Source organism: Trachurus trachurus (genome assembly GCF_905171665.1).
Source record: "Trachurus trachurus genome assembly, chromosome: 17".
NCBI classification, from domain to species: domain Eukaryota; kingdom Metazoa; phylum Chordata; class Actinopteri; order Carangiformes; family Carangidae; genus Trachurus; species Trachurus trachurus.
Window position 1 is genome coordinate 22,792,923 of NC_139900.1, and position 22,126 is coordinate 22,815,048.

Here is a 22,126-nt window from a genome sequence, read left to right on the forward strand (position 1 = left end):
GAAATGTATAGTTTTTATATAGATACATGTCGATTAGCAAATACTCTGCTGATTTTGCTTTAGTGTGTAACGTTAATTCACACATGACAGAATTAAGGACTATTTTTTCAATACTCCACTTAACAAAGTGTTGTGAAAAGTGTATTCTGCATTATGTTGAAACAAAGTAGGGCCTCCAAGTAAAACACTTAATAAGTGACTGTTTTTCTGAAACAATGGAGTTAGCTGTGCTTGGTAGCTTTAGCTGCGTCGGTCGTTAATATAATACATCCATGGCGTCGGTTGACAAAAAAAACAGCGAGCTAAGCTGCTAACATTCAAAAACCAACCGTTTTCAGTTAGCATTAGCTCCATACGCAAAGCGGGAAATTCCCCATTTTCGTAGTTATTTATTATGATTTTTCCCTTTATACTCACCTAAAAGAAAGAGTAATATTACTCCACAGATATTAAGACTGTTTGCTGAGGTAAGAATTTAACCCTTGACCCCACCAACCCTGAGACTAACGTTAGCCATGTTGGCTCGGACTCAATCACCCATTAATTACAACTTTATTAGCACACTTTAACACACACTGACAGCGCTGCAGCTAGATTTAATTATTTATTAAAATTAGGAGCTGCAGCTAAATATCATCATTATTTATTTATTTTAAGAAGGACTGCTATATCGTTTGTTTACCGTGGAATTCATCTTTTAGTTTGTTACCGTAAGTATTATGCTCTTACACTATATTTTGTCCTTAAAACAGACGGAGACTGAATAGCTGAACCGGCTAATCACCGGTTAGGAGCAACAAAGACCTCTGAGAACACATCCATGGGGGGATAGTGGTAACATCTCTCCTGTGCTGACACACAATTCTTGTCTCTGCGTCAGTGACAAGTTTAAATATCAAAACAATAATGTTTTAAAAAAACAAAACAAACAAATCATATGGCAAGGTAAGTTTTAATACATTTTATCAATTAAAACGGTGATTATCCGCCATCAACCTAAAAAAAAATCTACTACCCAAAAGAGATGGTCATTAACTCAGGTTTTTTATGCCTCCTATCTGGAACGTACCATTTCAAACCGTTCGGGGGACCATGGCGTCGAGTCGTAACATTACGTGACGAAATTTTACGAGACCTTAGCTTCGAAAACTTTTTCACCATAGCAGTTTTATAAAATAGACACACAACCACGTGTAATTATATATAGATTTGTTTGTTCTGCCTCTACTAAGCGTATTGTATCCACGTTTACCCTTACAAAAGAAATGATCTGTCCCACACCAGACCACCACGGAAAATGGCGACTGTGAAATAGATGGAAGACGAAACTAAGAAATTATTCAATGCAGTGTACAAATTGTACCCCGTCTCCATCCACACCGCTCGGAGGTAAGGTTTATGTGTTTTTCGTCATTTTACTGATATCCGTGTAGCGAGTAGCGAGGAAAGATTGTCAACAGCTGTAGTTTAGCCTGAGGAATGGGTTTTGGTATGGAGCAGCCTTAATGGAATGGTCTGCAGCTCCTGCAAGCAGCACCCAACAAGCCAGCGTGATATAAACGCCAAAGAAATGCTATGATACTCGTGCGGAAGATAGTACAGACACCCCAGTTTGCTCTGTAAGTGGCTACCATTGGAAACGCATCACAACTATTGTTGGCTGGCATATAACTGAACTACTGTGCTCAAAGTTTCGGCTCTACACAAATCCTCAACCTTTCATCAAAAGCCATTTACGGGGTCCATCCCTGTGCAGTTTCGGTGCTGCTGTGTAGATGTTACAAACACCATTCTCTGGCACAGCAGCGTTCACTTGGTATGACACTTTTATTGCCCTTCAAAACCGAGACCTCTCACTCCTGCGACCTTGTAGCGTTATAAATGGCCACAATTAATCATCAGCAAACGTCAAATAGATTTTATATTTAGCTGTATTTATTTTGTAATCAGCGGGTGCTGAATGGGTCAAGACTGTAACTCCAGTGGCACTGTATGTGACGAAACTGTTTACCTCTGACATCATTGAAGCACATTCAAATGAGCAACTATCGATGCTCATTTCTTCATCTGATTGAACATAAGGAAAATTCAGTATTTGGTTTGGAGAAGCCCAAATAGAACTGTCACTATAAATCTTGCTAAGCTACACGTACGTATTGACCAGTCAGATGGTTAAACATTATCAATGTGTTGTTATTTTTGTCTGTGTACATTTTTGTTGTGCAACTCATTGTTTTATCTGCCAATTATTTGCGCCAAATAACCTAAAAATATCATAAGTGACAAAGAACCATTAAAACTAGCTAAGTTACATTTGCGTTTAAAAGCTAAAGCCACAAAAGCAGCCTCTAGTGGCTGCGGTGATTATTGCACCATTCTCAACAAACATACTATTAAACCACCAATAATCTATGGACATTGCCATTTGCCACTCAGTTTAAACAAGGGGGCAGTTGTCGGTCTGAGAAGTGAAGCTCACTTCCGCGTTCAAAAAACTGCAATCCCCTCGGCTTCCTCTGGGGGCTGGCTCCAGAAGGGAGCAACTCCAATCGAGCCCCATGTTAAAATAGCCGATTTTACAGCTTAAAAAAATATATTTACAGCATAGTACATTTTATTTTTTTGGTCTCAACCGATAGTTTCTACCCCCGCACACACTCTGAGGGGGGTGAATTTTTTTAAAACTCTACCGTTTTACTGTTATTAGGTTTAAAGTTCTGGCCAATTAGGGCGCGGAAACGTTGAGTGACAGGTCCGGAGACCGCTGCTTCGAGGCCAGTGGGCGGGCTCTCGGCCGGCCAACGGCCGCACCGCTCCAAATATGGCAAGTAGAATCCAACATGGCGCGGTTCAAAACCCCGTAGTAGCGGCACAAAACAGACTCCTCCAAACCAATGGGTGATGTCACGGGTGCTACGTCCATTCTTTTTACAGTCTATGAGTTTAAATCGTGGGGCGGTGTGTGGCGCAGTGGTTAAAGCGGCCGCCCCATGTGGAGGCTCCTCAACGCAGGCGTCCCCGGTTCGGGTCCTGCGCTTATTTTTACCGTCTATGGTCCTGCGTCGGGCGGACCTTTCCTGCGTGTCATTCCCCCTCTCTCTGCCCCCCCCCCCCCCCCCCCCCCCCCCCCCATTTCCTATCTATCTCACTATATGCTATCAAATAAAAAAAGGCAAAAAGCCCCCAAAAAACATATACTTAAAAAAAAGTTTAAATCGTAATTTTCCCCTGAGGTGTTTCCATATAGAGAGCCGAGAAGCTCGCCATGGGACCTTAATTCGGAAAAAATCTCCATGTAAGTGAATGGGAGTCAAAGTTTTATTTCCGATTGAATTGTGTCATGAGAAAAACATATGAACTTAACCTATATAAAACATTGCGTTTCATGCCAAAAAATCAGCAGTTTGTCGTAAAACGGCAACAAAAGAATGTAGGCTATTTTGTGTGAAAACCGCTACAGATTGGACTACAGATTGGGTGTCCCACAAAAAATCAACTGACACAGGAAAGGGCGGCATGTGATGTGTGAAGTCACCTACGTGACCTGTAGTCTTTCTGGTTACGGATTTTTTGAATTTTTGTTTTATATATAAAATATATTTCTCGGCATGAAACGTAATGTTTTAAATAGGTAAAGGTCACATATTTTTCTCATGACACAATTCAATCGGATTACAAAATAAAATTTTGACTCCTGTTCACTTACATGGAGATTTTTTTTCTAAATTAAGGTCCCATGGCGAGCGTTACTTACAGCTTCCGCATAGGCTCTCTATGTCTGAGTAGCTCATGTATGTAGCACTACATGGGCTAGTCCGTATGTGACTGATCAAACTCATTGTTGCCCCCACCAGACCCATGGAGACTGAAAGAACTACACTTGTTAATTGTAGGCAGTTGTAAAAGAAGATAAAGTGGAACAGCTCAAAGAATGGCTCAGCAATGTAATACTTAATGCCATTAACTAAAAATGTAAATGTCCCAGCTTTGGATACAGTATAATTTCAATACAATTTGAAAATGTATTTGTTTTATTTGTTAGGATCCCCATTAGCTGCGCTCTAGAACGCCGCTAGTCTTCCTGGGGTCCAATTTGAAAATGTATGTTAGATGCTAGAACAGCGACAAAGCTTATTGTTTCAGATTGCACACTGGGTCAGTGCTCAATCGATAATGGCTTTACTACAGAGGTTTGTGTCGTATACCTCACAGTAACAGTTGAATACTGTACCATTGTCTTCGAACTGCACCTGACCGCACCCAATTTCAAGACCAGCACACACATGGATCCTTAGATGACCATATGTACTTTTGTTTAAACAACATGGTTGCTAGAGAGGAAAACGACAACTGGCTTAGTGTAAAACTGCGTTGTGCTTGGTTGAACCTTGCACCAAGTGACACTTGGAGATCAGGCTACATTACCTTGATAACTGCATGATTCAAACCAAAATCGTTTGTAAAGTTCTTCTAAAATTGTCAGATTTGTCCCCCCAAAAAACCTTTTTAAACGGTGCTTTCTTTCTGTGCTTATGCGTTCTCCTCTGGCTGTCTACTTAAAAGAACTTATGTGTCCAAATCACGTACTCGAGTCAGGCACTATTGTATAGACACACAGTATAGACCTGGGCGCCAATCTCCAAGATGGCTTCCATTCATTCCAAGAAAAGCCGGTCATGCAGCACATAAGCCAAATGTTTATTCAGCTTCTGGTATGCGTATGTGTTCAGCAGACCTCTGTTTTTTCCCCTACAGTCCATCCTACAGACTACAAGGTCATACTATATCTGCATACATTTGCTGTTGTTTGTTAAGTAAAAGAATTTAACACTTCACCCCTTGTGACCACTGCAAATAGCTAGTATCTCTATCCATTTTCTCTGCGATTTGTTTAACAAGAAATGCTAGAACCAACTGGAACCAAAGAAAAATTGGAACAGTCAAAATTTAAGTGCAAGTTTTGGCAACAAGAGCAGTGGTTTACTTGCAGAAACCCTAAAAAATGTTTTATCACTGTTGCTGCAAGGCAGGGTAAGGCCATATCCAGACTGACTTCAACTCTACGAATAAATGCTGACCTCTCAGTCTTTTGAATTGAGGCAGTTCATTGATGGAGTGCCAGTGCAGGAGGCTCTGGCAATACAACTCAGGGTTCTGGCATAAAAAGTTCAACCTGGCTTATCAGACACAAGGAAGCACATTTTCCTGGTAGATTACATTTGCTACTGCAACATGTGATTGTGGAGTATCTAAGAACTTTACTTTTCTTTTTCAGGTCATGGCAGCTGAAATGTCATGTCTGACAGGTGTTGATGAAGATGACAAAGATGCAGATCCTGAAATCAATGTCCTCTCACTCCTGCAAGAGCCAGTGAGAATGGCTCAAGAATCAGCCTCTTGCACCAATACTTTTGGCAAGCCTTCTCTGAAACAAAACAGTGTCCTAGATGTTATGTCAAATGCAGATATGTTGTCTCCGGTTGGGCTGGGAAATGGACCATCGTCGCATCAGCCTACAAAAGCCCATGAACTCAATAGCATCTGCATAGAGAAAGAGGAGGAAAAGAGCATCACCCCACTAAAAACTGTGCAGGAAATCGATACTGCAGGAATTTGGGGATTTGACGTTGACTCGCCCGAAAACTCATTGGATAATTTTAGTAGTGCCAGTGGTGACCTTCATTGGGACCCTCACAAAGAGTTTATGCAGTTTTTGTGGGAGAACCATGGTGATTCTCCTGGTGAGGAGCCTAAAGAGGAAGTCCCCCACACTATCAGCCAAAGGAGAAGGAAGCGGAAAATGGACATGGTTGTCATGGTGGATCCTTCAGAAGACCTCTATCCTGATCTGAGCCACAAGTCATCTGAGGAATTGTCTGATGCCGAAGACCCAGTAGACTCCATTCCTGTCCGGAAAGTCAGAAAGTCAAGGAAGTCACAGTCGTCACCAACAGAGAAGGTTCCTAAGTATCCCAATGGAACTGTAAAGGCCATCAAGGAAATCATTTACAATGCCCCTGCCAGAAATTCACATGGTAACAGTATAGGTCATGGGCTGTCACCATTGACGGGGAGGCTCACCATAAATTCTCATTCAGAGGAGAGGCTATCACATTACCCTTGCTCTAAATGTAAGCTCATTTTTAAGAAAGAGCATCATCTGCTTCAACATATGAAGTCACACGTTGACCCTCCAATTGTTTTGCCAAAGCCTTTTATATGCCGTGAATGTGGGCAGTCCTTCAGACAAAGTGGTTCACTTATTGAGCACATGTCCGTCCACCAGGACAAAAGAACAAGAATCACTGAAGAGGTCAAAAGCATTAATAAGAAGAAAGAGGATAAAAACATGAAGCTTTTCTGCCCTCAGTGCCCATTTGGAACAAACTGCCCAAACACGTTTGTTCAACACGCGAAAACGCATGAGAAGGACAAGAGAAAGTTTAGATGTGACAAATGTAGCTTCAGATCTCTGAGTGAGGGTGATCTTAGGAGACATACCATTATGCAGCACACTGTTATTACGGTTAGAAAACACATGGAGGATGATGGCACCCAAACTTTCCCCTGTAATGTTTGTTCTTACAGAGCTTTTAGCAAAAGCGTTTTTAAGAAACACCTTCTGAGACGCCATCAACAGACATTTGAGGAATACGAAGCTGCAAGGCGCAGAGAGAAAAGTGCACAGATTCAGAATGACACGTCTGACTATTCCTGTAACATTTGCTCTTACAGAGCATTTAGCAAACATGTTTTTGAGAATCACCTTCAACGACGGCATCAACAAACTTTGAAAGAATACCAAGCTGTTCAGTGTAGGGAGAAAAACGCACAACCATACAGGGAACAGCATGTGCCTACTTGTAAAAGCCCTGTAGAAGATGCTGAGTTTACCTCTAAAATCTCAATAAAAAATCAGATCTCTTTGAGAAGAGCTTGCTCACCCAGTGACGCTAATGACATTTCAGATTTATTCAAAGATAGCAAGATCAAGAGAGGTATCAAGTCTCAACTAACAGAATCAAAGCTTGACAAATCCATTAATGTTCTCCTGTCCCGACAAAGACACGGGAAGAAGACTGCTGAACAGAAGATGGAAAGCAATAATTGCAGCACATCTGTACAGAATTTCATTACTGACAAGGACAGCTCTGAACAGTTGCCACCAGGTACATTGACTGTCAAGGTTGAAGATTCAGCTTTGTCCCCAAATGGCCATAGCTTGCTCTCCAGTGCTGCTGAAAGAGATCTCACAAGCATGGGTGAACCCAAGTTTAACATAGATCAGTCCACAGTCAAAAAGTCACCGTCTAAACGGAAGATGTCCACTCCATATCGTAACACCTCTGACCAAGACTCATGTTTTATCTTACCAAAACCTTTGCCAAGTCCCAAGAAGATAAACCAAGAAGAAGAAATTACCTTTGATGAAAAAGACATTTTCCAGTTCGATGATACAGATCCCAGCACAAACCCTTTTGACAACGGTATTAAGAAAGAAAAACAAAACATCATTTATACCTATAGCAGAAGAATGTCAATGAGGGGTGCTCTCCAGGCATCTAAAATGCTGTTTGAGAAAATAAAGACTGAAGAGCAAGAACCGGATGATCCCGAAATCAAAGAAGAGTGCATAGAAACGGAAGTGTTTCAAGAAGAAACCTTTGAATCCCACCAGATACCACTGAGGGAGTCCCCCACAGATGAATTAGATGAGTTGGAATCGGAACACAAGAACTGTCCATACTGTCCTGCAGTGTTTGAGTCAGGTGTTGGATTGTCCAATCATGTCAGAGGACACCTTCATAGGGTCGGATTGAGCTACAATGCCCGCCATGTAGTGTCTCCCGAACAGGTGGCTTCTCAAGACAGACGGCCCCGGATTCGACGAAAGATTTCAGCATTCCGGAGATTGAAAAAAGGTACTTAAGTACTTATTGAATGTTATTTTATTGAAGGAAAATTTTGGTATAATACTCAGTTTTGTTTCACCTTCAAATGGAATTGCAGCAATTTGGAAAAAAAAGAAGTCCTATTTACAATCTGCATGCCTTTTTCCCCACACAAACTTTTCAGTCATATTCTCACAGTAGAATCAACTGACCTTGTTTTTAATTTGGTTAGAAAATGTACTTTTATTTATCCATGTACTTTGATTTTGCAAAATATTTAATATTTTACCTTTTTACACAGTTTCTGATTATCTTACTTGTTTTTCAGCATTACAGATGGAGTCGGACTCTGAGACTGTGAAGAGCATTCACTCCTGCCCATTATGTGGGGATTCGTTTGATAACAGGACTGGGCAGTCCAACCACATACGAGGCCACCTCAAAAAGCTTGGTAAAAACTTTTCAACAAAAAACAAATCCCCGTTATTTTTATTGCGGGAGTTGATGCGTGACAAGAAGGAGTTCCAGCGAGCACTTCAAATTCTGGGAAAGAGACGGAACCATTTCCAGTATGGTGCTTCACCAAAGCTGTCCAGTGCTGATCGTTTCACACCACCCCCTGTTGGGATCCCAAAAACAAATTCTATTCCAAGAGTTTGCACTGATGCCAAACCACTGATGTCCACGTTTTCTTTAACAGAAATGGAGTCTGACAAAAGGCAACTAGAGACTAAATTGGATGTTAAAAATTCACTCTCAGGCACAACTGCCTTGATAGGAATTCTGAAGAAGAGGAAGTGTCAGGAAGACGCAAGACTTAAGAGCTCCTCTCAGATGTCAAGGAACTCATTAACACTTTCTTCAACCAGTGAGCACAGTGCAGGATCAAGAGTTACAGCTTCACTGCCAAACTCAATATCCGGTAAGTAACAGACTGTAGCATCTGGACAGGTTAAAAAGGAAATGAACAGTTATTTTGATTAAACTTGGCTTCATTGTGTCATCATATTGGCATTGTGTGTAAGAATCCATAAACTCACAATTTAACAGTACTGTGGGATTGATCCATTTAGCATACAAGAAAGGCACAGTATCAAGCAGAGTCTAACAGACGCAAGAGGTTGAACACATCAATATTTTTATAGGGGTTTCAAAAAAAAAAATCATGTCAAATCAGCTAGTTTTTGTTTTTACACCCACAACAGAAACTGATACAGCAGCACTTTTGAAAGGATTCCTCAAATTTGGTCAGTGAAGAAATGTGACGGAAAACAATATATTACATTTGTTACTTACTTTTTTTATTAGTCATTGTTAATAGCAAATTCCAACCAGTATGAAACAAAAATGAGGTTTATTGTAAGTGTACGATTATTATGATTATTTATCAAACATTTATGTATTTGTAGATAGTGTATGTAGAGTGAAATATCTCTATGTAAGTGTAAATACAGCATTTCTGGGATAAGGCAATATTAGCTCAAAATAGCAGTAGAGCTCAGGTATCATTTTTTCTAAGGACATATGATGAACTGTGAAAGCATTATCAACGTAAACAATAGATATTACACTTGTGTATAATGATACATGTTTTTAAAAACAGCCTGTTGGGACAAGTGATTGTAAGATTTTATGCATTTTTCAAGTAAGGTGTCATCAGCATAATGGTATGCACTTAGATTTCCGTATGACCTAGTAGTACCTATGTACATTTCTTTATTTCACTGCTGCAATGTGTCAGTCCACAAAATAAAAGGATAAATTGGGGCCACAGTATTGGAAATACATTCTGATTCAAGTGCTACTATCTAGTCCCACATTGTGTTATTCAGTTCGATAACACCCTTTCTTGACAGTTTTTTAACTAATCTTAATTTTAATTTTAATAGCATTATAGCACTGTTGTTTATAGACTACCTATGATTACTCATAGTGACATTCATTGTATTTATACTCATACCAGAGGGAAAAAAATACTTTTGTCAAATGTGCACTTTTGTTTTTCAGTCCACTTCTATAATTCCTCAACACAGCTAACAAATAAGAATCGTCATATCATCTTGTAATTAATTTGTCTTTGTATCTTTTGTCTTGTAACAGAGAAAGGTGAATTCAATAGGAAGGTGTGCGTCCATTGCAATGCAACTTTCCACAGTGGAGTTAGCTTGTCCAATCACCTCCGGGCATATGCAAAACGAAAAAGGACTGCCTTACTTGATGGAACCAGTAAGTGCCATATGCAACATCTTAAAAACATCCAGGGCATGAACTCGCACAGAGCCAGTGGTTTTATTTGTTAAATCACTCTTTATTTAGATTCTCCATTGTTATCAGCAGCTCTTAACAAAAAAAAAGGATCATAGTACATGAATGCTTTAGAAATGCAGAGTAATCTAAACAGTGGGATGTCCCAAATGATCAAAGATCTAAGACTTGGAAATCTGCGTGAGAGTGTGAAACGCAGATAGACCTGCCATTGGGCAAAGAAGTAAACACATTATATAACTTGCTCGAAGGTTCTGTGAAGAAACACAGCTATGTACTGTATATGGCCACTGTTTGTCACCAAACACATGAAATAGATTCTTAGTGCCCCAGTGTGTGGAAAAAGACTTCCTACCTTGATAAAACACTCACAAATCCGGATTTTTTTTTAGAAGAGCATGAAACCATAACTCAGGAATGTTAACACATCACCTACTGTAGGGGCTCAGGATACAAACAAAATGGGAGCCAATCATAAAACCTTGCTCCACAGCACTTCTAGTGGTCAAAGCTTTCACAGGGTACAGGATGATATACTAAAGAGCCATGTTCATGCCATGACTACTTGACATTATATAATTTATTACAATCTCAAGAAATGTAAAACACTTTTAATATGCAAGTTAATTTTACCAGCCGTATTGTACCTTAGTAACCCCCATCACCTGTCAGTTTTTCACCAGTGGAAAAACATCCACCATGTTGGCATATCAGCTGAAATCTCAAAATATCTTCTTGAATTGCAGCAGATGCTGCCAAAACTACCTGTGTGGCTAGATACCACAAGGGGTTGTGAAGTCCAAATCACAGTTATATTTAGTGTACCACTGGTTATTTGTGTCCTCCCCATGGTAAGGATTGAGAAGGTTGTCAGTAAGTGTGACAAAGCTGCAAAGATTTTAATTGTGGAGCATGGTGTGTGCTTCAGTGGGAGGAACAACCTTTCCATGACAGAAAGCCTTCAAGGCCTACTTTTCCTGTAGATCATCACACTTATTTATTGGGCCTTGTGTCTTAGGGTCTTAGCTAGTCTGCCATGCAGCTGAGACACAGAGGAAGACAATTCAACAGTAGAAGTAATGTGAGCGTTCATGTCCCAATTTTCTTAATGAACACAAAATGTTCTGTGGTACTATAACACACTATAAACATCAAAACTTTCCAGCACCCATCGTAGACTTTTGTGCATTTAAAATGTGTTAAAAGGCTGTGCTGCAATCTCAAAGGATGTCCTGTCATTAAGAAGTGAAGTAAACTGTCTTTCAGCATTTGACTGTAAAGCGAGGAGGCAGCGCTCAAGGCCTGGCTCAAAGAAGAAGACACTGCCCTTACCGCAAACTCCAGAGGAAATGTACAGACTCACCTGCAGGTACAGTTTCCATCCCTTATGTAATGAACATACAATATCTCATTCTTTCTGAATGGCGGATAATATTGCATTTGCAGCCCAACAGGCTTCAATTGTTTTCCTGTTGCTGCAGGCAACCAGATTTGGGCCACTGACAAATGTTTATTGTGGTCTATTTGGTTTCTGTTGGCAACCCTCCTCATTTATTTATATGAAAAATCTGCTCAGATGAATGAGGCGTGTTGTCACTGATGTGCTCCATAAATAAAGGAACCGAGTGTGCAATAAAAAATACAAAAAGCCGCAAACCATAATCTGTCTTTGTAGAATAACCAAACACACAATTGTACCAACATTGAGACCAATAAATCTTAACAAAAAGAGTGGATGATGATGTCACCTGATGCTTTTTGTCCATATTCTGCTGTGATGTAAAACAGCACAGCTCCTTGTTTTAGTGCTGCTAGAAAAGTGCACCCATGGAAACTTCAAAATCGTCCTATGAGCCTGCAATCCATTAGTAGTGAATTTGTTTTTACAAATTAAATCTGAATCCCAATTCAATTTGTGTATCTGTTGTCGCAAAATCACAGGTGTTCGGCGTTGGTGTGTCACCATCAGTCTTTCCTTCTCTTCACAGGTTCTGTGACCTCGTCTTCCAGGGTCCGTTGTCGGTCCAGGAGGACTGGATCAAACATTTACAGAGACACATTATGAACACTAGTGTCCCTCACACCGGGCTAGGCATGGTTGAGGTCACCTCGCCGCCCATAGACCCCCCAACCCTCAAGACTGACCAAGACAGCTCTCTGACAGCCACACATGCTGCCTCATGAAGAGGATCCTTTAAGATTTCACTAGACTGTATGTGTATGTACATTGGATGTTCTTTCACTTTTTTGTTGTTGTTTTTTTAGTCAATTAAAAACTGGCCAAAAGTACAATACTGTCCTATAACGATGGTATTGTACACACTTGGACATTTGGACAGATTAAAATTGAATTATTTTGGATATTGTTACCTTTTTTCTGTTTTTACATGGTCCATTTTTGGGAATACAATTCCAGATGGACAGACTATTTTGTTTTATGCAGTAATGTAGTGTGGAATCCATTTCTAATGAAGACAACTTTTACCTCAGATTTCTCATGGTTTGAGTCCGTTTTTGGTCAAAGTTTGGGAGCACCTCTCTTCTATATCAATATTCACATTCGTAAAATACATAGAATCATGTTTTCCTTTTTTTTTTCTTTTTGTATTGCAACATGTTGAAATCAAAGCCCACAGTCTCTGTTTTCAGGCCACAGAGTTACTGAGATGATTTTTTCAACTAAAGTGACAGAACCTGAAAGCTCTTGATAAACAGTTCCAGGACACACAAGTGGAAAAAGTGAGCTACTATTCAAGAACAAAAAGAATACTGTCTGCAAACTTGTTATGCATAGAAAGTGTTTTATAGTATTTCAGTAACTGCATTGTTTCTAATACAGATAGAAAATTAAACTGAAGGTGGCTAAGAAAAAAGACCTAACACGCACAGCCTGTGCTGGAAACACCCTTCATACATGTCACCTATATTTAATGTTTAAATATACTGTTTTGAAATAATTTAATTTTAAATGTACTATATCACACAGATACAATGCTTAAAACATTTGTGTTGTTCTAAATAAAATAAAAAATAAAAAAAAGACTCTCCAATTATTTATGCACAGAAATGATAAACAGTGGGGAAAAAAACTCACAAGCTTGATCAAGTGGTGGTTACCTGGGGCTTCTGTAACGTTAACCTGGACAAAATGTCAAATAACATCTGGACCAAAGAACAAAACATTTCGTATGGTGTGAACAAACCCAAGATTCTTTCGTTTTTCTGACAAATCCAAAAAGGTACACAGACACTGTGCTCTCTGAGCAATACAGTGTACATGGAAATTAATACAGCATTTATGATGTGATTCAAAGTCCGTTATTCTTCACCTGAAGCAAACAGCAACTTGGTGTTAACAGTAATTTGAGGACTTCCAGTGTTTTCCGTCATTCAAACAGGCCGCTACCCTGAAAGAGAAGAATCTGTTCAGTTCCATTTTGCATTTACTATGATCCTTGTGTAGTAGTATTTGCTTGTGCTTTTAATTAGATGTAGTGTACCGAGGCTGGAAACAAATGCCTTAATCAGAGGAATCCACCAGAAATATTTTTATTTCAATCATTTTTCTGTCATTAAAAGAAAAAGTTTGTTGTTCCCTGTTTCCAATGGCAACGCTACATAAAGAGAAGAGGAAAACCATTTGTATCCCAGGTAGAAAACAGTGTTACCTGAACCTGTTTAAACGTTTTCCTATTTCACTTTCAACATTTTGTTCAAATTAAGACAGGAATTTTCTTTCCATGTTGAAAATGTAGAACAGCGTTCACACCCAATAAACCAATATTTGATTCTTGTACTTTTATTTAAATATATATTTAAAAAATACCTTTTTATTTAGCATTAGTAGGGGTTGGTTGGTTACCCTTTTCAGTCATTTGCTTCAAATAACTCCTTTAAATGAGTAATTTGGGCCCACATAGTTCTAAAATTACATGATACACATTGGATGAGGAACATCACAGATAGCATGTTGTGTTCAACGACTAAAATTAAAGCATTGACGCATATTCTGTTTCTAAAACAAAATTAAACTTAATTGAGTGCGAACAGACCAAGAGAAAAATGGAATGAATGTGGCGATGCTATTCCTTTGAGGGAAGTAATCATATAATTCATCAAATGAGTATAACCATCGACGGTAAACATTCCCTCAAGATCAAAAAGGCCATATTGTCATCTATGACTGACGTTATTGAACACACATGCTGATATGATGTTGACTGTTGTTGTCAAATACCTTCTTGAAGTGTTCAAACTGAGGTTTCAGCTCCTTCATTATGGTTTCTGCTTTGCTGAGGCACATGTGTCTCTGCTCCACCTCAAACTCCTTCAGGAAATCAATCAATCAGTCAGTCAGTCACCACTTGGACTCGTTTCTTCTGCGTCCAATTCACACAAATTAAAGGCAGATCTGTATTCCGTGCACAAGTGTTACCTTTGTATTGCAGAGGTGCTCCTGAGAGGTGATGTGGGTCTGCACAGAGGTTGCAGACGTGGACACTATGACGTTGCAGGCCGCGCAGTGGAACATTTCCACCTTCGTCATGTGGTCATTATCCTGCAGAGCTGACAATACAAACCATCACAGTGTTTTTAGGCTCTGACAGTTTTGGAATAGACGACGATAGGACAATGGATGTTTTATTTATTTCGTTTTCCCACAGTTTGAAACAATTCAGACTCATTTACCTTGAAGAGCACTGTCTTCTATGGCTCGGCTACACTGACGGCTTTTGTACAACATGACTTCCTGTGGGGACACAAGACGTTAGATGTCACCATCCAGACAGCAGAGCAACAACGTTTCTGGGACTGTTGTGAAAAAGAGAGGCGGTATTGCACAGAATTTCTAAAATAAGATATATTAAAGCAGAAGTAAGCGATCCGGTCGTTTTGGCCAACATCTTGTCAGCCGATGGAGTTAGCAGTCCCCGCCCTCGTCGTCATGGATCTATTGGTCCTCGTCCCTACGTCACCACATTCAGGCGCATCCCTTGGCTGCACACACAGAGAGGACCGCCCCTTTATGCCGTTCTCTCTCCTCATTGGATAAAGGTTGTAGGATACAAGGAAAGTTTTCTCCTGGGCTTACAGCAGAGCAGAGTGACTGACAGACCCGTGTTTCGGACCAAACACTCTATAGAAGTGATTGCTGTCAGAAGATAGAACTATTTAAGACTAAACATTCCGCTTACTTCTGCTTTAAATCCTGCTATGTCTTATTTTACCTGCAGGAAAGCTATAGCCAGATCGTCATAACCATTATTCTGCTGGATGTGCTCAAGTGTCCCCCAGTGGCGCCTGCTGTCCAAGTGATCCTCGAGCTCCTGCCCATTGGACAGCTCCACGTCACAAAGGTCACAGGTGACGGGGTTGCTATGAGAAAAACATGATGGTATTTAATGTTACATAGCAGATCCCACAACAGCATTCGTTTTTCATATGAGCTCAGAGCGACTTCTTCAAAGATTAATTCAGACATTTTAAACCTAAGAGTTTAAACATCCAACCTGACAAGCTCTATTGAAAATTCACTTAATGTTTTTGCTCCAACAGTGACACACGAGCCGTTGCCCATTTCTATGGACTGAACGACTGTGAACATGAATTTATACAGAAGAGGCATTTAAGCTGCGTGCGTCCCTGTCGTCACCAAACTGAGCATGATTGTTTTGGTGTGAATACTCTGCATGCAGCATCTTTAAACAACAGGGCATCAGTGTTCCCGGTGCTTACTTGTCTGTTATAGTAGTTCTGCTTCGTTTTCTTGACACCTCTGAGGCAGCTGCGATCTTTCTCGATCCTGCAGAACATTGAAGACAGGGAAATAAATGCACAAAGCAAAAATACAGCTTGATCATTACCTTTTCAAATTAGATTCTCCTGTATTCATATTTCACTCGAAATTGTGCATGATCTGTCAATTTACCTGTTTCCATGAGGCGCAACTGGTGTTGATAATCCCGCTGTAATTTGGGTGGGGATAATCTAACAGTAGTGGTTATCTGCGGAGGAGAAAATGGTATTTTCACTCAACTTCATAAGCAAACAGTGTCTTTCCAATGAGTCATCAGGCATAACATCATGACCACCTGCCTAATATTGTGTTGGTTCCCTTTTGCTGCCAAATACACAACAGACTGTGATGCTCTGTGTGTTGTGCTGACACCTTTCTATCAGAACCAGCATGAACTTCTTCAGCAGTTTGAGCAACAGTAGCTGGTCTGTTGGATCGGACCACACGGGCCATGTAGCCTTCGCAATGAGCCTTGGCCCCGACACATGACCCTGTGGCCGCTTCACCACTGTTCCTTCCTTGGACCTGACCACTGCAGACCGGGAACACCCCACAAGAGCTGCAGGTTTTCAGATGCTCTGACCCAGTCGTCCTCGTCAAACTCACTCAAATCCTTACAATGCCCATTCTTCATGTTTCTAATCCATCATCTTCACTTACTGCGTAACACATCCCACCCACTAACAGATACCATTATGAAGTGTTATTCAGTGTTATTCACTTCGCCTGTCAGTGGTCATAATGTTATGTCTGATCGGTGTATATTGCTTGTAGTCTAGTAGGATCTCCTCATTGCCCAGAAAGAGTTTGAATCAGGCTTTCCATCGGTCTTAAAGACAGCACCAACAGGAATTATGAAGAGGGAGAAATTATGGACTGAAAAAACATCTCTGAACTTATTTTTAAGTAATTTATACTAAAATACTACACGTGAGTTCATTTTTCTCTGATAAAGAGTGGTTTTACCATCTCAGTGACCTTTCCATTTGATTCCTGATGTCAGAATTATCAGAAAAAAGTGTGTTCATTCGTCTTTGTATGATGTCTGGTTCAGGAGTTGTGAAAATTGTGGACATAAATTCAAAATGGCCGCCAAAAAACCTCCATGGGACATCAGTTGACTCGGGCAACAAGCAAAAATCTTAAGTAGACACCTTAAGGGTCCTTAAAAACCATGTTTCAGTAGGAATCAGACAGTAAAGTTTGACTGTAACCTCTCTCCTGTGCTCTGTCACTGTGATCCTCTCCTCCCCGTTGGTGTCCTGTCCTCTGTACGCAGGAAACAGGTGGTTGGAGGAGCTGTGAGCGATCCTGTCAGGGCTGCAGACTCTGTGCTCCAGCGGTCTACTTATAGAGCCGAACCCCGGCGGGCGGTCAAGCGATTCGGTGCCCGGGCTGTAAACTTCAGACAGTCTATGACACGAAGCGGGACCCCGACTCTCGTTGGGGCCGGTTTCAGGGCTAAAGTTCAGTCTGTCAAAGGGTCGGCTCTCTGGTGCAGAGTAGGACGAGTCCCAGCGGCTTCTTCCTGGAGACAAGCGTCGACATCCCGTGTTTTTATCCTCACTGGATGTGGATGGGTTGTGGTCTTTGCTCTGTGCCGCCTCCAGCTCAGAGTCTGATGAGCCAGGATCGTAGGGGTCGTACAGCTCAACTCTGAGGGGGATCAAGAGGGAGAAGAGGCTGTGTGTGAGTTTGTGTTACAACCATATAAAACAGATCATTTGTAAGAACACGTAACATGAAACATCTCCTGGTATGAGATAAAAAACAAATTCAAGGCTGTGCAAGTTCTGTGAAGTTTGTCCGTCCCTTTCAGCAGCCAGCGGGACACTGCATCTTTCCTGCCAGTTGCACTTTTACCTGACAGGGTCCACCTGGAATAATACGTAAGGAGGCCACCTTCAGACAGCCCACATTCAACTTCTTAAATAACCACAAGGCAAAGTTAACAGCTCCGATGTGGGATGTCCTGGATTGTGACTTCAACAGACATCACTCTCCACCTGTCCTTTTGTCTGTGGACTCCGCAGGACTAAAGGAAGATCCCACAACTTCTCAGATTCAGAGGCTCATAACGTCAGCGACTGACAGATGTTGAGCAGGCGGTGGTTTTTTATTTGTTTTATTTGTTAGGATCCGTTAGGATTTATTTGTTAGGATCCGGTGGTGGCATCATCACTGGAGGTAATTCAAGGGAGCTACGTACCCTAAGGTGGTTCAATTGGCTACAGAAATCCTGACTTACTTTTCTGAACTGTTTTTGCTTTTGTCCTCAGGTTCGTCATCTTCATCTTCGTCTCCAATTGGTTTGAATGACGACTTCCATCTAGTATTAGAGGATTGTGCTATAGAGTACAAAAGATAAAATAACAGTGATGACAATCTATAATGAAAAACGTAATGTTAGTGTTCAGATTAGATAGTATTACAACCAATGAACTGCAGCAAGTTGTGTTTCATTATTTTCCGTTGACTACAACTACTAATTCCAAAACGGAGGGCTTTTATAGTCCTTATACAGTCAGTAGTCATTATTCTGAATATCATCTAAGAGTATTTACAGGTTTACAATTTTTGATGTTACGATATGTTTACTTTTTTATTTATGCTGATTGTTTTTTGTGTGCATGCCGTAAAGCAGCTTTCAGTTGTACTGATTTGTTTTGGGCAGAGAGACACTGGATGTATCATCTGACACTTCATCTCATTTCCTGTCATCTCTCTGCTGATCATCTAATGAAGCTCACATCCAATGTTCCCTCTAATTTTCAAAACTCCTGAGCAGAAATTCAACTCCCCTGATGATATGCTTGAACGATTGTGAGCGAAAGCTCAAGCGTACACAGTATGTCCACATGCTGGTGCTATGGCCTCACCTCTCCAACTCCAAATATCAATACAATTGGCTACTATTATGATTAATAACAGATTATTTTGACAACATTACCTAGGCTACTCCATATCTAGGTCAGTTACAGTTAATGAGAACAAAATACAATATTGTTTTGGCAAATAGATTTTGCATTTATTGCCATATGAACAATATGGAAAAAAAAACTAACATCAAGTTGGTGTCATCAACTCTTGGCACAGAAACATTCTTGATATGAACAGTAATAATAATTCTCAAGCAAAAACTTAAATTGTAGTTGCACTACAGACCACGGTTAAGGTAATAAATTTCACAATTCGAAGCGCACATTAGGGAGAAATAAACTAGTAGTAAACTAGTTGTGGATATTTGAGTGTGCAACTTTTTTTGTCTTCTGGGCAAAGAGGTGGGGAGCAGTGTGCAATTGCACAGTAAAACACCTTAGAGGGAACAGTGCTCACATCATATGTTAATTAATTACATTAGGGAATCTCTACAACAGTGGACAAACTACAGCAGCCCAATTTGATAAATGCTTATGATATGATAAGTTAAATTTGATGGAAAAACTGCTGTGGCTTCATTATAAGTTAAGGAGATGTTGTGTAGCTGTCTCTGGGTGAGATCAATTGTCCACCGGGTTACCTGCTCGTTTCCTGGCTGCTGATGTAGCAGCCATGTCAGCTGCTGTGTTGTCTGCTGCTGGGTTCACCAGGATGCGTTGCATGGCCTGCAGGAACTGTTTGGGAACTCTGTTTAATCACAGAAACACACTTACTCTGGAGAATAAGAGCCGCTCCACAGAGCAGCAGCAGCAATAACACGTGTGCACTTGAACGCAGCAGGGCAAAGACAGACTAAATGTGTTTTTTATCACTGCTGAAGCAAACTTACTTAGCTTAGCACGTTTAGCTATTAGCTTTAGCTTCATAGCTTGATAGATACACACAACAGGAGCAGTGGTTTACCTTGCAGACTGGTTGTTGTAGCCCGGAGCGGCTCCCTGAGACACTGAAGGTCTCACCGGGACATTACACTTTCGGTTCATTGTCTGACTCTGGTGGCGTTACAGGAGCAGATTAATTGGCATGTAAAGTGAATCTACTTCACATACAAAGAGCTGATCGATAGATGCCGACACCAGCCGACAGGTGGCGGCATCCTGCAACACATGAATGATGGCGGACCCGCCTCTGTCCTGGAGCCGGTGTTGTGTTTTCAGTCCTCATGTAGGCCGACTGTACTGCAGGATACACCTGTCACAGCCATAACAGTCACCAACAGGTAGCTCACTATAAATAAATCAGTAGTAGGTTGAGGACACTTTATTATGTTGGAGATAATATTCATTCATTTATTTTTTTATGGCAGGTAAGGCAGAGTTTGAAGCAGGTGTGTAATTTTATAATAGCCTAATCTTGATGATGAAATTACAGACAAGAATGGCCTGCAACTGTTATTTAAGTTAGGTTGGTTGTTGGTTGTTTAGGTGTCTGAATAATTGCTTCAAAAAATTACCATCTGGTTACAGTTCTGACTGTAGTGTCCACACAACCACAGGGGTGTCAGGTTAAAAATTATTATGACAGTTAGTGAGATAATAGTGAGGCATGCTGGTTGGCTGGATTGCTATTACCCAGTAGGCATTCATATTAAGATAATACCCAATGAAATAATAGTCACGCTGTGGGCAATTTTTGCCTTGAGCGGGCTGATCCATGCATGCCTGTGGCCCTGATGAGTTTAACTTTTTATTTGGATATAAAGTGTCTTAATATATAAAAAAAAAAGAAAATCAAATCAGACATTTGTGTTAAATAGTGTGTTATGTGCATGATGACCTTTGCCCTTCAAATTCTTATCAGTTCACCCTTGAGTCCAGATGAATGTTTGTGCGAGATGTGACGACATGTTGCATTCACAACTTGCGAGTACTTTTACCTCTGCCCACCGAAATCTTTTCAGTTCAGCTCATCAGAGTGGGACACACAACCCCAACACAGGCTGCGAAAACAACACAGTCCTGGCTGTCCCTGGCACAGAGGCATTATAGGGACACATTCAAGTTTAAATCTATAAATAGACTGAAAGCTTAATAACAGCACACACCTGAATGTTTAAGGTGCAACCTAACAAAACGCAGCAGGCATGAGCGAGCATCTGCTGACAGGTGAGACAGTCCAAACAAAGTGAATATGTGAAGCTGTAGTACGTGCTGACACATTTAGAGCCGATGTAGGACATCTCAAGGACAAGCACAATGTGATGTAAGTTCTGAATATTTCTGCAAGACTGTCAATTAGAGTTGAACAGAGGGGCTACACACACGGATAGCACGCGTGACCTCTATGACCTGGCCAAGATGCACACAGGAACAGTGAAGGTATTGTTCCTCCTCAACAGGACTCGCTCACACCAACAATGCCAGTGGTTTATAACTTCCCTAGCAAATGACTGGTCTGATGGGAACCATAAATTAAGAAATATCTTCTGCTGGATCATATGGATGAATGAACTCCAGACATCTATCCTCGTCATGGTAACATTAGACATCTGGTGAAAAAGATTATAGATCATGTGGGTTAATCCTCACAAAACCGGAGGAGCACGTGTGACGTCAAGACGAACTGGAACTGACAGCAACTGGAAACACGTAATGGACTGGGTTAAGTTTTACTTGTTTCCTTGTAGAACTGGCATTTTGGCATCCTGATCCTATTCACTGTGAACAGTTGAGGTCACTGTTACCTCAGTCACAAAAAAAACTCCCGAGGGGACATAAACAAAAGCTCTCGCTCTCTCTTCTTTTTTTTTTTTTGCAGGGGTAAAGTTTGGAGTGAAACTATCATTGAGTGTAGCCTTATCAAACATGTGTAGGCAATAACATTGTCGTAACTGTATTGGGATCAAAAGAGGCTCCCGCACACTGTCTTAACTTGCATTGTAGTTTTAATGAAAGCACAACGCCCTATTGTTTGACCGTGCTGGTCTTCTCCTACGCACCTGTCTGCCTTTGTAGGTGTGCATACGTTTAGTGGTTTATGTAACTCCTGCATCGCAATAATTACTAAGACAGAGCCGCTGACATGAAACATAATGAATTAAATGCACTCAGATTTTAGTGTAAGTAGTCAGTGCATCTGGAAAGAAATGCAAATGACATGGTTAACTGCAATGTGAATGGACTTTGACATGTTATACTCAATAAAAAATATATTTGTATTTTTTTTTTTTTTAATATATGGGATTTTCTATTTAACACTTTTTGTATGTTTGAATTACCTTTGATTCCCCAGA

At 40.6% G+C, this 22,126-nt stretch overlaps 2 protein-coding genes across 2 annotated transcripts; one reads left to right on the forward strand and one right to left on the reverse strand.

Annotated features, from left to right (window-relative positions):
• Window positions 1-1,286: 1,286 nt before the first annotated feature.
• znf644a (zinc finger protein 644a) lies at window positions 1,287-12,389 on the forward strand. Its single transcript, XM_083991890.1, has 6 exons — window positions 1,287-1,389; window positions 5,276-7,922; window positions 8,221-8,814; window positions 9,993-10,118; window positions 11,424-11,526; window positions 12,146-12,389. The coding sequence occupies exons 2-6, from the start codon at window positions 5,279-5,281 to the stop codon at window positions 12,339-12,341; spliced, it is 3,663 nt and encodes a 1,220-aa protein (XP_083848016.1). The 5' UTR covers window positions 1,287-1,389; window positions 5,276-5,278; the 3' UTR covers window positions 12,342-12,389.
• A 346-nt stretch (window positions 12,390-12,735) lies between these two features.
• LOC311000341 (uncharacterized protein) lies at window positions 12,736-20,010 on the reverse strand. Its single transcript, XM_083991020.1, has 11 exons — window positions 19,798-20,010; window positions 19,475-19,581; window positions 18,203-18,302; window positions 17,169-17,610; window positions 16,087-16,162; window positions 15,894-15,960; window positions 15,386-15,533; window positions 14,847-14,907; window positions 14,593-14,723; window positions 14,395-14,484; window positions 12,736-13,564 (listed from the first exon to the last, which is right to left on the reverse strand). Exons 1-11 carry the CDS (start codon window positions 19,875-19,877, stop codon window positions 13,544-13,546), a joined length of 1,323 nt encoding a protein of 440 aa, XP_083847146.1. The 5' UTR covers window positions 19,878-20,010; the 3' UTR covers window positions 12,736-13,543.
• Window positions 20,011-22,126: the final 2,116 nt, after the last annotated feature.